Source organism: Pecten maximus, chromosome 2 (assembly GCF_902652985.1).
Source record: "Pecten maximus chromosome 2, xPecMax1.1, whole genome shotgun sequence".
NCBI classification, from domain to species: domain Eukaryota; kingdom Metazoa; phylum Mollusca; class Bivalvia; order Pectinida; family Pectinidae; genus Pecten; species Pecten maximus.
The window spans coordinates 43,301,464-43,318,217 of NC_047016.1; the positions used below are offsets into that span (position 1 = coordinate 43,301,464).

At 37.0% G+C, this 16,754-nt stretch overlaps 1 protein-coding gene across 1 annotated transcript in view; it reads left to right on the plus strand.

Moving 5' to 3' along the window:
* Positions 1 to 16,754, plus strand: part of LOC117343225 (pappalysin-1-like) — a 74,708-nt gene that overhangs the window by 2,485 nt on the left and 55,469 nt on the right. The window contains exons 2-3 of the mRNA XM_033905567.1: positions 9,364 to 10,423; positions 12,244 to 12,389. Of these exons, the coding sequence (XP_033761458.1) occupies positions 9,364 to 10,423; positions 12,244 to 12,389 (1,206 nt within the window). The remainder of the gene's footprint in view (positions 1 to 9,363; positions 10,424 to 12,243; positions 12,390 to 16,754) is intronic.

The following is a 16,754-nucleotide window of genomic DNA, read 5'->3' on the forward strand; positions in this document are numbered from 1 at the left end:
TCCCTGTAACTGAATAGTGTCTCTTTTGTGCGGTCCCTGTAACTGAGTAGTGTCTCCTATGTGTGGTTCCTGTAACTGAATAGTGTCTCTTTTGTGCGGTCCCTGTAACTGAGTAGTGTATCCAATGTGTGGTTCCTGTAAATGAGTAGTGTCTTCTATGAGCGGTTCCTGTAACTGAGTAGTGTATCCAATGTGCGGTCCCTGTAACTGAGTAGTGTCTTTTATGTGTGGTTCCTGTAACTGAGTTGTGTATCTTATGTGCGGTCCCTGTAACTGAGTAATTTCTCCAGTGTGCGGTCTCCGTAACTTAGCAGTGTCTGCGAACGTAAGAATAATTTCAGTTTGTAATTCCTTAACTGAATTCCACTGGATATTGAGATAATATAATTACGTGAAACCCTATTTCACGATTAATACTGCGTATATGACATATCAACATGTTCGTTTTACTGGGCTAAAATATCATGCTCAGAGCATATGTTGTATAATATTACAATGTATGTTGTATTATATTACAATGTCCGTTGTATCATATATTGTATAATATTACAATGTCCGTTGTATGATATGTTGTATTATATTACAATGTCCGTTGCACTTGCGCTAATATCACGTACATACATATACTGTAATATATAACAGTGTCCGTTGTATCATATGTTGTAATATATTACAATGTCCGTTGTACCTTCGCTAAAGTCACGAGCACAGCATATATTGTAATACATCATAATGTCCATTTTACTCGCACTAATATCACGCCCATAACATAATACTATACTGTAATATAGCACAATGTCAGTTTTACTGACGCTAATATACCGCACATAACATATTTGATAAAGGAAGCTAAATGACTTATTTTAATAGTTTGTACGATATTTTAGGACATGTTCTAAAAATCACGACTTTTGTGATGGACAAACATGAGAAATCTGATGTTTGGTTATATTTTAATGTTGTAATTTCTTTTCGTATGCCATTTAAAACTAGACGTGTTCAATCCTCACAGATATGTCAGGTGGTCTTCCTGTCTGAATCTGGATTTACACGGCAGTTATTTATCCTCGATGAGGGCAAACAACTTAATTTCAGTTAAAAAAAAAATCTTTATGAGATTTGATTGATTGATTAAAATTGCTCCTTTGTTAGAATATTTTGGTATCCATGGAGACGAGGTAAATAGCACTTACAATCTATTTGCTTCTCCAAAACTTTATCTTTTACTTTGAATGTATGTAAAATAAATTAGAAAATACTATCGAGCCCTTTATCTAGTAACTTGGTCCTGTTATGGCGTTAATTTCAATGACACTTGCATTGGAATGTGTAAATATTTTGATCAATTTTAGTCGCGATTGAATTTATAACAGCATTAATGAGTGGTCATAAATTCCCATAGATCTCAAACAGGCAGTTGAAATGATTTATTGGCTGATTGATTTATTGAAGTAGAAAAAAATATTTCTCGATGTCGTAAGGGAACTAAAACCTGGGCTCCCTTTAGCTATTTAATGCCACGAGATATTCATGGATGTTATCAATTTGAATTACAAGTCACAAACCAACTATATCGACTGTAACGGTTAATATTTCATTGTTTCTGAGGCAAGCCGAACTATTTTTACAGCGATAGGATTCTGTTGCCAAGGCGAACATTCTAACAATACCGCATTAGAGGAACATAATACGAAAGATTTACGACGTTGTAGCACATATCTTTATACGATCTTTTAATGCCTCATTACGATAACGATCAAATTCTTCAGTTATCGATTTGATGGTCCGGCATCAATAAATGTATGATATATATTTATCAATATATGCATTGTAAACCTATCTTACAATATAAATTATCAATGTTTACATCGTATAACATAATGTATAACACACTTATCAATGTATACATCGTATAGCATAATGTATAGCACACACTTATCAATGTATACATTGTATAACATAATGTATAGCACACACTTATCAATGTACACATTGTATAACATAATGTATAACACACTTATTGTTGTACACATTGTATAACATAATGTATAACACACACTTATCAATGTATACATTGTATAACATAATGTATAACACACACTTATTGTTGTACACATTGTATAACATAATGTATAACACACACTTATCAATGTATACATTGTATAACATAATGTATAACACACACTTATTGTTGTACACATTGTATAGCATAATGTATAACACACATTTATCAATATATACATTAAATGACATATTTTATAACACACACTTATCAATATATACATTGTATGATAAAATGTATAATGCGCACTTATCAATATATATATTATATGACATATTGTACAATTTTATGGCATATTGTATCGTATACGCTTAACAATATATACATTGTATAGCATATTGTATAATATACACTTAACAATAGATACATTGTTAACATATTGTATAACTTACACTTATTGAGCTATATATTTTATAACACACACTTTAAAATTAATTCGATTACTGGAAACAGCAGGACAAATATAACCCTGAGTCAAGTATTTCGAGAACTCGTGTACGATATTAACTATCTTCCAAATTTTTGGAAATTTGCTACATATTTACACGAAGAAAGATTTTGCTTTGAAATTTAAACCCGTCAGTTACATTCACTAAATGTTTGTGCGAGGCGACTTATGTGTTTGTGCGAGGCGACTGATGTGTTTGTGCGAGGCGACTAATGTGTTTGTGCGAGGCGACTAATGTGTATCTGTTGTGACGTTTCATTCAATTATCACTAATATCTGAGTAACCCCATGATGTTTGGATACTTTATAAAAACAAACATTGATAAAGATATAATAAACAAACAATGTCAGACAATCAAAACACATTTTTGAAAAAACTTCTCGAAACGATCAGTAGTAATTCAAATTACGAACAGTTGATTTCTCTATTTGAAGCGTTCAACGTGACTACTACCATGGTTCTGAATGTCTGAGAGAGGGTATGTGTGTGGATGTGTGAGGGAGTGTGTGTGTGTGTGCCTGTCCATCCGTCCGTCCGTCCGTCCGTCTGTCTGTCTGTCTGTCATTATTTGTCTCTATGGTTCTTCCTGTCTGGAAAAAAATATAGCTCCTCGATTTTTTGCGACTTGTCTGTTTGTTTTTGTGTTTGTTTTTATGAGTAATGTGTTGGCAGATTTTTGGTGTCTTTCCAAGAAAACAATTGTGTCCATCCTCCTTGTTAGGTGATTAGAGAGACTAGACCGTCTAGCCATCTATGTTCATTATACATTGTAGTGTACACAGTGACGCATCTACTGCTCAATGGTATTTCTTTGTGCATCCAAAAATATCGGACCGACTAGGTCTAAACGGAGAACTGTAGGATAAGTATTCAAACTGATGAACTTTACTCAATTTTTATATTGATTCAAGAACGGAATATACGACGAGTATGTTAAATAATCTTTCGATGGATGCAATCAATCAATCAATCAATCAATCAATCTATCAATCAATCAATCAATCAATCAATCAATCAATCAATCAATCAATCAATCAATCGATCAACAAGCAATCAATCAATTAATCAATCTTAACATAATTGTCTTTTAGGCTGCGTCATGTTGGTAAAAGTTTATTTATCTTCCGTTTCACTGAGTGTCTGTAAATTTTTATCATCTAGTGAAGTCAATGTTTGTTTGTGGTCGTGATTAGCCAGAAATCAGACAACGGACGCGTATCCTTGTATATATCTACCACACATACGACCCGTACAAGTTGCAGAGCAAGATTTTCCGGGAAAATAGCCACATGTGTATATGACTCACCGTTCCTGCCAGAAACAAATTCTCCCCACGACTTCAGCAGTCTACGGTATAGACTTGCATATCATCTCCAGTCAAAAAAGATTTCTTATAAAAAATAAATAATTGATTACATAGAATAAGTCTAGGAATCGCTGGTTTTGTCACATGGTTCACATTCAATACTCTAACAAAATGATAAGAAGGGAATAAAAAAATGAAATATTGAAAATATATAACATTTCATAGGACATTTGTTTAAAGAAGACTCGGAGATATGGTGTATATCTAGGCACCGTTGTATCGATCCAATATCTGTCTGTTAGGCCGAAATAGTTTAGATACTGTTATCACATTTCTGCACTCGCTGCACTGTCTGGTGCATACAGCTGTTACATCAACAGTCGCGGCTTTGCATATCGACATGTCCTAATGTCCTGCGTCCTATGGTCCTCGTATCCTTCCGCGCATTGTGATGCTAGATCTGGACTTTTTAAAAATTAGAACGTTATATGTCATGTCTGACATGTGGTAGCTATGTGGTCAGTGTCCTTTCTTCTCTTTCTTTTCCTATTCTTCTATTGGTCCCCCCCCCCCCCCCACACACACACACACCCGTCCTGTTATAACTCTGACTGTTGGTGTCCCCCCCCCCTACACACCCGTCCTGATATAACCCTGACTGTTGGTGTCCCCCGTACACACCCGTCCTTATATAACCCTGACTGTTGGTGTCCCTCCTACACACCCGTCCTTATATGACCCTGGCTGTTGGTGTTCCTCCTACACACCCCTCCTTATATGACCCTGACTGTTGGTGTCCTCCCTACAGACCCGTCCTGATATAACCCCGACAGTTGGTGTCCCCCCTACACACCCGTCCTTATATGACCCTGACTGTTGGTGTCCTCCCTACAGACCCGTCCTGATATAACCATGACTGTTGGTGTCCCCCCTACACACCCGTCCTGATATAACCCTGACTGTTGGTGTCCCCCGTACACACCCGTCCTTATATGACCCTGACTGTTGATGTCCCCCCTACAGACCCGTCCTGATATAACCCTGACAGTTGGTGTCCCCCCTACTCACCCGTCCTTATATGACCCTGACTGTTGGTGTCCCACCTACACACCCGTCCTTATATAACCCTGACTGTTGGTGTCCCACCTACACACCCGTCCTTATATGACCCTGACTGTTGGTGTCCCACCTACACACCCGTCCTTATATGACCCTGACTGTTGGTGTCCCACCTACACACCCGTCCTTATATAACCCTGGCTGTTGGTAAATTTATATATTTTTTTCCGGACTCCTTTTACCGACTACAATTCCTTTCGTTGTTATGTATTATAATGAACATGTACTTTAAGCGAAATCTTGGCCATGGTCCAAGCACAGAGTACTCGTCCCTAGTGATGTAAAGGAACGGGCACTCTCGATAGAAATTGGAATGTATTTATCTTTTGATGTGACGGACAGTGAATCTATCTGCTTTTAATGAATATCTGTAAAAAGTAATATTCCATGACATGGAAAGGGTTACTAAAACGGTTAATAGCAAGGTCTACAATGAAGGTTCATCTCGCCAACACCAAACATTCATAATTCCTTCCGTCGCCACCTAGCGGAGAAACTGAGTTGCCGCGCTTGACCCTCCGAAACCTTAAACGCTTTTAGTTTGTTCCAGTACTGACCACAAATAAAACATTTGAAATATAATTAGTTATCTCTACCAACTGATCAAATACAGAAAATGTTTCCAAACATGTTGTCCTTCTTTTTTCGCCGCCGTATTACTACTTAAAATAATCTTGTATGCAAGACGCAATTTCATTGGATGCCACGGAAAGCGATCTAAAAGCTTAGAAAAGCATGCTAAATCCGACGAGCTTTGGCGTATACGAAATTAATCTTGGTGGCAAAAATGACAAAAATGCTTTATACATATTTTTTTCCCTAATTCGGACTAAACTATTAACTGAGGTTATATATGCGTGGCTCCGCAATTTTATGTTGCGTCCTTTTTCTACAAATCTTAAACGACACCTTCTAATTGTAGCAATTTATCCGCCCATGTGAAGATTCCCATACAACGTTTAAATTCCATACCATATTATCTATTAATCAGCATTTCCAAATATAGCGCAGTGCAGCTATTGCATCGCATTCGTTAATGCAATGAAAATGGCCTAGGATCGATCGGTTGATGGAGACTGTCTGGCCCCTGTCTTCTGACCCACTGACTGACTCAGTTAGAATACGTCACCAGCGTTCATCAGCGTTCGCGCCATTGCATGCTTGAGCCGAACCTTTCTCGTGTTTTTAGATGGTTACATTTAAGACGTCATATAGCTCCGGTCACTGAAGTTTTTTTTAATGTATTTTGGTCTCTAAAATCATTGATTTTAATTGAGAAGATCACAATGAAAGCTTTAAGTTCTTTTAGACAATGCGATGACCATGAATGTAGTCAATTCCTTGGTCTCTGATGAACGGGATTTGTCAATCCAGCTATAAGATTGGAATCCTTTCTGGACTACGTGTTCCAAGCGCTACGTCTGTATAATGGAAACTGTACAAGCTGTGACTGACCACCACTCGTAAACAGAGAAGGGTAATAAAAAAAAACATTGAGTCATCGGGATGCTTGTATGTAGATGGAGAACGGCTTGTCAGAAAAGCCGATATATAATAACAAATTCAATCAAAACAGAGCGTTATACGCAAACGGAATCAACACTAACTTCAGATATGATTACTGGGGCTGATCTCTGCGGCCAGAGTTCAAAGGTTAGTTAGCTGAATGCCTGGATATTTATAAGTTGGCATTAAGAGCTAGTTTGGACCAATATGTTCATCATTAGTTAGTAAAAAGAGGTTTTTGAGATAGGACAATTATTTTACAGGTACCGATAATATTAACTATATATGCACTAACCATCCCTGTCTATTTCGGTGGCTCATCTTAGCAGTATGGTATGATATCTACAATTTTCAAACAGAGCCGCTTATATATTTCTCCTAAATTGGAAATTGGACATCATTCTTAAAAATGCCTTTCTTCAAAGTGTAGCCAATTGAAACTCTGAAAACATTGATTCGCCTTTCCGACAGCAAATACGTCATGATGAAATGAGGTCACTCAGTGTTACGTGAGATAGTCAAACAGTTGCGAGGGCAACACCCTTCGCAACTTTTTTTTTCAAAGCAGTTATTTTTGACATTGGCCTACTTTTCAATGTATCAACCCTATTTGGAACACCAAGCACCCATTATTTCCGTCACTTTCTGACTGAATGTTATCAGCAGAACCTGTAATTTACAATGATTACTACTTGAATGCTTAGATATGACCGACTTGCTATCCTATTTCAATAATGTAATACGAGATATCGATTTTTAAATATCTCAGCGACGCATTATCTCAAACCTTTAACATTGCTCATAAAGCAAACGTTCCAAATGACTGATCGCTGACCTAGTTAACCAGATTATGAATCAAGAAGCGCTTAAAAATAGAATAGATCAGTACTCTGTTCCGCTATGAATGGGTATAAAAAATAGAACCTTGCACAACTGCAGAAAAAATGAAACGCAATCTGCACTACTTATCATTCCCACGAGTAATCGAAAAGTGCACGTGGCCTACTCATGTTCAGACTTAGACAGCACCGCTGGCGATATCGGCTGCTTCTGATTTCATTAGCAGTTCAATTTTAACTCTCTACTTATTCTATCGCCTGTTCAAAACCCAGTCGCACCAGGGATGCGTCCTCAAGGGGTCATGGAAGATGCGGATGCCAAGGTACGCACAGTAGAGTCTCGCTTAGCCCCGCAGCAACGCGGTGACATCTCCATTTAATGCGGCGGGGTCGTCTAGAACGCCATGCAAGGCCGCGCACTTTTAGCATGCACAGATATGCGCTCAGTAGGAACGCCGTAGAGTCACTTAGTAGGCGCTCAGGAGGAACGCCGTAGAGTCACTTTAGTAGGCGCTCAGGAGGAACGCCGTAGAGTCACTTTAAGTAGGCGCTCAGTAGGAACGCTGTAGAGTCATTTTAGTAGGCGCTCAATAGGAACGCTGCAGAGTCACTTTAGTAGGCGCTCAGTAGGAACGCCGTAGAGTCACTTTAGTAGGCGCTCAGTAGGAACGCTGTAGAGTCATTTTAGTAGGCGCTCAGTAGGAACGCCGTAGAGTCACATTAATAGGCGCTCAATAAGAACGCCGTAGAGTCACATTAGTAGGCGCTCAGTAGGAATGGTGTAGAGTCACTTTAGAAGGCGCTCAGTAGGAACGCCGTAGAGTCACTTTAGTAGGCGCTCAGTAGGAACGCCGTAGAGTCACATTAGTAGGCGCTCAGTAGGAACGCCTTAGAGTCACATTAGTAGGCGCTCAGTAGGAATGGTGTAGAGTCACTTTAGAAGGCGCTCAGTAGGAACGCCGTAGAGTCACTTTAGTAGGCGCTCAGTAGGAACGCTGTAGAGTCACATTAGTAGGCGCTAAGTAGGAACGCCATAGAGTCACATTAGTAGCGCACTAAGGTATCCTAAAGCGTCACAAGAGCGCCGTGTGCGAACACACAGGACGCATATGATCGCCTGGTAGTTAGTCAGATCATAAAGACCCCACGAAGACTATATGTCTCTGACATCAATTTATGACGCGACCGTTAAAAACGACTTCCATGGTGCTGTCACGGCTATCATAACACTCCCATGGCGCTTCCATCGCGTCCGTCAGCGTTGACATGGAGTTTGAAGGGCGTTGAGAGCCAGCCACACCAAACTGGTATCAATCTATGAGACATCTTAGTCTATCTAAATTTACCATGACTGGGCTCATCTCAGATTGGGCAGGTCCTTGATGTATTTATCTTGGACACGGTGATATAGAGTTTAAATAAAATTGCAATTTCTGTCAGAAGTTTCCTACGATTGCATGGCGCTCTGAGAAATTTAAAAGCACCGAATGAACTAAAATTGAATTATATAGAGTATCTGTATTAAACCAACAATATGATCTATACTGGCACGTTCACTTTAAATAGATCAAATGATCACAATATAAACGTATGAACAAGGCCAGGAAAAAAGACCAGGCGCTCCAGTAGGGTAAACGTCTTCGGCTTCATCGTTAAAACCTGTAGGTGTCATATCCATTTCCCGATTTAGAATATCACCAGTACCCAAGGTCCCGCCTGATTCATCACTAAAACGGATTGACAAGTTAAAGGGACATTCCTACGTTTGAACAAAATTGAGGTCGTCAAAATTAATTTCATTACACGTAGGCACAAACACTCATATAATAAAATCGTTCGGACATATAATTCATCAATAGCTATTGTACATGTTTCTGATGTCCGGACGAAGGCATTCCCCTTTAAAGGCATGCAACAAAATAAAATCAAGCAAAATTGAAAGAAATACATTTCACAACAAGGGCATCAATTTCTTCATCTGGAAAACTTCCACGAAATTCATACATTTTTATTTACCAATGTAACAAAACTGAAATTTCAAGATGATCAAGTAATAACACAGTATATTATGTTTTATTTCAGGTTTGGTGGATATTTGCAGTGGCAGTTTACCCAGTAGCAAATGGTCTATAGGTATCTCTAGTTCAACTGATAAAAAATACCCTCGACCAAAACTATTCGCGTCTTTTCGCGCAGAAAGATCGCAATACAGTTCTACATTGGAAGCGAATTCACACTACGTTCCAAATAAATGGTACCATATTGCACTGTCATATGACGGAGAAACCGTTAAATTCTACGTCAACGGGGCCATGATTGCTGTCCGTAAGGACCAGAGGGGAGATATATTTAGTAAAGCCTCCAAAAAATGCAAAGAAATTCATATAGGCGGGGAAGTGGAATCTGGTTTATTCTTCCGCGGAACCGTAGACGATTTACGCATATGGAATGTTACAGTTCCGCATGAAAATATAGTTAGAAATATACATGGAATTACAGAAGTAGTAGATAGACAACACTTAGTATTCCACGATAGTTTTGATAATGTTATACGATGGCGGAAGTTATCGAAGCGGATGCCAATGATAATTTCTTCCGATTTAACAAGTGCCAAATTTGAGGACATCTCCGTTGAGAAGCCAGCTTGTGGGGAGACGGTCTGTGATAACGCCGAATTAGTCAGAAGTTACCTTAACAACGATCAACTTAGGAGCCAAAAAGAAGTTCGTTACCGTGTCATCAATGTAATGTATAATGATGGAACTGATCCTGTTGTTACCCAGGTACAAATCCAAAGCCAACACAGGATGTTAGTAGAGGCATTTAGTCCGTATAACATCACGTGGCAACTTGAGGAAAAAAATATTCGGAACTCCTCTCTTCGTATAAAGAACGTGTTGTTTGCATGCAACCCACGTGACGTCGGTAACGCCATTTGTGACCCCGAATGTAGTCATTCTAGAACCGGAAACGACGGGGGTGACTGTGAACCATTCCTACCGCAATGTGATTCTCTGAATATCCAAAATGGCCGCTGTGATTTTGAATGTAACAAAGAATACCACCGCTGGGACGGAGGAGATTGTTGCTTGCCTGGACCCCATACACACTTGTCCTGTTTCGACCCAACCTCGCCTTATCGGTAAGATATAGATGATATCTAACAGTGTCTTCAGTAATACCAAATATATTTCACGAGTGTGGATAATACTTTATTATATCAATGAGTGTGTAGCAAAGTAATTATTAGAATATTTAAATGTGTCTTCAGTAATACCAAATATATTTTACGAGTTTGGATAATATCTTTAAGTGCGTAGCACAAGTGAGTTTTTCGAAAAAAATATTATCCATACCAGTGTGAAAATTATTTAAGTATTATTCACATGAGTGAAATATATCTAGTTTTACTGAAGAAGCAATTACATATTCTGGCTTTTAAAAAAAAATTCATTTCCAACGAAAACCGTCCCTGTATGTTAAGTAGGCCTATTGCGAAGGTTTGCATACATTTACCATTTTCATGTCTAGACAAATCTACGCGACAAAATATAGTCCAAAATACAAAAAGTCCGCAAAAAGTATGAAAACTCCAAAAAATATTTCAATCAATTGTACACTTTATATATGTATTCAAGCTTACAAAGTGCCGTAATATTTTCAAAATATAATTATTTTATGAAAATTCTGTCAAAATAATCCAGATTACTACACGTGAAGCGCTCAATCCAAAATGGCGTATCTAGTAGACTTAGTGAGGGAACGTCCTGACAGGTGCACGGCTTACTTTGTGGCCCTGATGATGGAGTATCATCACTCTTGTAACAGTTGATTCTTTCTTTTCACTGTCACTATCGGAGATAACTCTAATTATTTTAAATTTTCTTCCCTCTGACCTTGAACCTTGATAACCGGACACGGCCATGCTTTGTTATCTGACCAGCTATGTTTTCATCTGTCAAATCAGTAAAAAGTTATACTTTTCAGAAATGAAAAATATCAGAAATGTGTTATTTTTCATCGGTGATAAATATAACTTTCATAGAATAAGTATTTTTTGGTATATCACTGGAGAAAATGTAGCAAAATTATCGTGCATATCATGATTTAATTAAGATAATTATATACATGCATGTCATGATGTAAGCTATTTATGTATATATATTTGTCATGATTTAAGAAAATCATGTACAGGTTTATCAGGATGTAAAATTATTAGGAAAATGAATATCAAGATGTATTTTGGAGTATTTTTACGGATAATAGCTGTGTACAGTCCGTGATTTCTTTCAGAATAGCTATTTGTAATGTTAAGTGGTCTAATTTCTTTGATATGTTTTTCTTAATTATTCATATAGATATGTATATTTAATGGTGTAGAATTAACCAATCATTTGAAGTTTTATCAGTCACTATTTCAAATATCTTTCATAGATCTTAATCCGTCTTGTAAACAGCATTGATGAAAACATGTTCCTTTCATATTTCAACACTATGAATTCATTGACCGACGAATTCAACAAAAATACATATCCATGGAAATTATTGATTTTAAAATATATTGCTAAAGTAAATAAGCATTTCTTATAGCACTTCCTGTTTACTTTATTCAACCAAGATCATTACCGAAGATATTTTCGGATTCACGCAGAAGTTATATACTATATCCATAGAAGCCGTTTGATAGATTTTCATTAGCTATATTTTCTAAGCAAAATAACCAGCGATTCCAAACATTCATAGAGAGCATGATTGGAATGTAGGAGATAAAAGTCTTATGATAATAACGTCTCTCAGGAATCATGTTCATTGCACTAAAGCTATTGTTTTATATACAAGATAAACAAACTACTAAACTATCGTATTCATTTAGATTTATTAGGTACGTGATTACAAAGAGCATCACCTGAAGCAATGGATGATGCAGCATTAATCATACTGATATGGTAATTTGATTTTCAGTGGATACATTGGGATGGGCGAGTTTAAGGAGGCGATCGGTGTGGACGGTTCTTCTCACCTGAATGTCTATTTCGTATCCCAGTCGTCCAACCAACTTGTAGGACTGGCCACCATGCCGTGGGATAAAGAGGTGTACTCAGTTCAGGGTAAGCATTTGAATTTACTGTCGTTGAATATTATATGATATATATAAATCTTCAAGGAATTAAACATGAAAATAACTATTTATTTCCTTGATTATTTGTTCAATATTTACTTACTAAATGCTTAAAATATCTAAGTGTTAATTCATATTCCTACTGTCGAGGGAAACGATAACAAATTTGGCATAACATTTATGACATCCATGCATCTGACCGACACAGGCTTGTTCCTCCGTATTTTTTCACTTGTCAATTTTTGAAAAAAATTCCAGTGCGCATCAACCTACGTGATATTGCCGCTATTCGGTCAGATTCACGTGAACATCCTTGTATATTGGTGCTCCGTATGGCGACCATCGCTGTCCATGGCTTGGCGAGTATTTCCTAGACTTCAAGCGTCAAGTTAATATTTGAAACAGCATCGTTATACGAAAAAATGTCTATTAGTACCATGGGAAATCCCTAAGACATTGTGGTTACACAAAAAACATGCGACAGGGTCCGAGCACAGGGACCTGGAAATATGATACAATCTAAGTGTATTTGAACCTTCCTTAGTGTGTATACTACATTTTCAGACGTTTAGGAAGGCTAGATTAAAATTCTGTAAAAATGACACCCCGTGTTCACTATATAGTGATAGACACGAAAGGTCCAAATACACGAAGTCTGTAACAAATCTCATGTCCCTTTGGGTCCGAGTGCTTCAAGAATACCTGAAGACATTTGATAGGCTGTGTGATCATGATTACATATAGTTTATAGTGGTAAAATGTATCACGGTTCCTGATGAAATGTATCACGGTTCCTGATGAAATGTATTACAGTTCCTGATGAAATGTATCACAGTTCCTGATGAAATGTATCACAGTTCCTGGTGAAATGTATCACGGTTCCTGATGAAATGTATCACAGTTCCTGGTGAAATGTATCACGGTTCCTGATGAAATGTATTACAGTTCCTGATGAAATGTATTACAGTTCCTGATGAAATGTATTACAGTTCCTGATGAAATGTATCACGGTTCCTGATGAAATGTATCACGGTTCCTGATGAAATGTATCACAGTTCCTGATGAAATGTATCACGGTTCCTGATGAAATGTATCACGGTTCCTGATGAAATGTATCACGGTTCCTGATGAAATGTATCACAGTTCCTGATGAAATGTATCACGGTTCCTGATGAAATGTATAACAGTTCCTGATGAAATGTATTACAGTTCCTGATGAAATGTATTACAGTTCCTGATGAAATGTATCACAGTTCCTGATGAAATGTATCACGGTTCCTGATGAAATGTATCTCAGTTCCTAATGAAATGTATCACGGTTCCTGATGAAATGTATCACGGTTCCTGATGAAATGTATCACAGTTCCTGATGAAATGTATCGCGGTTCCTGATGAAATGTATCGCGGTTCCTGATGAAATGTATCACAGTTCCTGATGAAATGTATTACAGTTCCTGATGAAATGTATCACAGTTCCTGATGAAATGTATCACAGTTCCTGGTGAAATGTATCACGGTTCCGAATGAAATGTATCACAGTTCCTGATGAAATGTATCGCGGTTCCTGATGAAATGTATCACAGTTCCTGATGAAATGTATGACAGTTCCTGATGAAATGTATCACGGTTCCTGATGAAATGTATCACAGTTCCTGATGAAATGTATCGCGGTTCCTGATGAAATGTATCACGGTTCCTGATGAAATGTATCACAGTTCCTGATGAAATGTATCACAGTTCCTGATGAAATGTATCACAGTTCCTGGTGAAATGTATCACGGTTCCTAATGAAATGTATCACAGTTCCTGATGAAATGTATCGCGGTTCCTGATGAAATGTATCACAGTTCCTGATGAAATGTATGACAGTTCCTGATGAAATGTATCACGGTTCCTGATGAAATGTATCACAGTTCCTGATGAAATGTATCACAGTTCCTGATGAAATGTATTACAGTTCCTGATGAAATGTATCACAGTTCCTGATGAAATGTATTACAGTTTCTGATGAAATGTATCACAGTTCCTGGTGAAATGTATAACAGTTCCTGATGAAATGTATCACAGTTCCTGGTGAAATGTATTACAGTTCCTGATGAAATGTATCACGGTTCCTGATGAAATGTATCACGGTTCCTGATGAAATGTATCACAGTTCCTGCTGAAATGTATTACACTTTCTGATGAAATGTATCACAGTTCCTGGTGAAATGTATTACAGTTCCTGATGAAATGTATCACAGTTCCTGATGAAATGTATCACAGTTCCTGATGAAATGTATCACAGAAAATGGTGAAATGTATTACAGTTCCTGATGAAATGTATCACAGTTCCTGATGAAATGTATTACAGTTCCTGATGAAATGTACTACAGTTCCTGGTGAAATGTATCACAATTCCTGATGAAATGTATTACAGTTCCTGATGAAATGTATCACAATTCCTGATGAAATGTATCACAGTTCCTGATGAAATGTATTACAGTTCCTGATGAAATGTATTACAGTTCCTGATGAAATTTATCACAGTTCCTGATGAAATGTATTACAGTTCCTGATGAAATGTATCACAGTTCCTGATGAAATGTATTACAATTCCTAATGAAATGTATCACAGTTCCTGATGAAATGTATTACAGTTTCCAATACTTTTACAGCCATTTAAACTGGTTTCACAAAGAAGCTTATATAGGGACCCACTATCATTTAAATGTACCAGATAATTCTAAAATATAAATCTTTACCCGATGTTGGTTATCAGCGTAGAAGACTTTTTTTATAGACTGTCATTCATTGATACTAGGAAACCAGCCCAACCATATCGGTCATCTGGAGCTGAAAACATCCAGCGAGAGCAATAATATCATTTCCGCGCTATTAAATCCTTCCATGGGAGAAACGCAACGCTGTACCTAGAAATGATCGTTAGCTATCGGTGAGCTTATTGACCTATTTCTTTATCATGGTACATTTCTTAATATTGAAATAGGGATTATAAATATGTCTAAAATTTAAGTAGCAAAAGACAAACATATTTTAACAAATATAGGTTTTCGCTCCTCCAATGGACCTATGGAGATGACACGTTTCGCCTTTTTAAACGTCAAACGTGGGTATGACGTTAACGAATGTCCTGTTTCTCTGGTCGATCAGTCGTCAATCATCTGTTAATGTTTGGTACAAAAGACTGCTAGTCAAACGTGGGTATGACGTTAACGAATGTCCTGTTTCCCTGGTCGATCAGTCGTCAATCATCTGTTAATGTTTGACATGACTTTTAAATATGAATTAATATAGTTATAAGGCATTTGTTACGTTATCTCATTTAGGTTCAGAATATATATAAACTTACCAGCATGCTCTTTTATTGTTTTGCGTTAAGAGGATATAGCGATATCATGGGAATCGGTAATCTGCTCTGTCTGACAATTTCTGATTCATTATCTAAAAAGACCTTTCCTTTTGGGTTGCAATAACTCAATAACACTTTTACATAAAATTGTATTATTGGAAACAATAAATAACCTTTTTACACAAATCTGTATTATCAGAAACATTCAATTACATTTTACCAAAAAAGTATGATTGGAATTTTTCAGTGACGCGTTTACACAAAGTTATATTCTGGGACACATAACTATCACTTTAACACAAAACTGTATTATCGGAAAACAATAAATAACACTTTTAGAAAAAAACTGTATTATTGGAAACATTCAATAACATTTTACACAAAACTGTATTATTGGAAACATTCAATAACATTTTACACAAAACTGTATTATTGGAAACATTCAATAACATTTTACACAAAACTGTATTATTGGAAACATTCAATAACATTTTACAAAAAACTGTATTATTGGAAACATTCAATAACATTTTACACAAAACTGTATTATCGGAAAACAATAAATAACACTTTTACAAAAAACTGTATTTTAAGAAACATTCTTTAGTCGACTAGATAGGACAGTTGATGTCTCACTGTGGTCAGACATATATGTACGTATAGCTGTATATGATGGCTACGTGTAGAAACTATCATAGAAACGTTCACATGGAGTAAGACGGCAATCTAGTCAGTGATCGTGTTTGTTGGAGATGTTAGCGGGCTCTATTAATCTAAACATATCTTCTTATTCCATATATATTGCAAGAATGTTGCATTGACAACTGATGAAGCAGTTGAATAGTAATCTTGGGAAGGAATAATCCAACTAAAGTTTTCCGAACATCTCTGTTGATTTGTATTGCATTAAAACCGGAATAAGTATTTTATCATCAGTAAATTTTCAGTGATAGTTGTAGGCATGCATTCAGAACCACCTTGAAATACAACAAAATGCTGTTT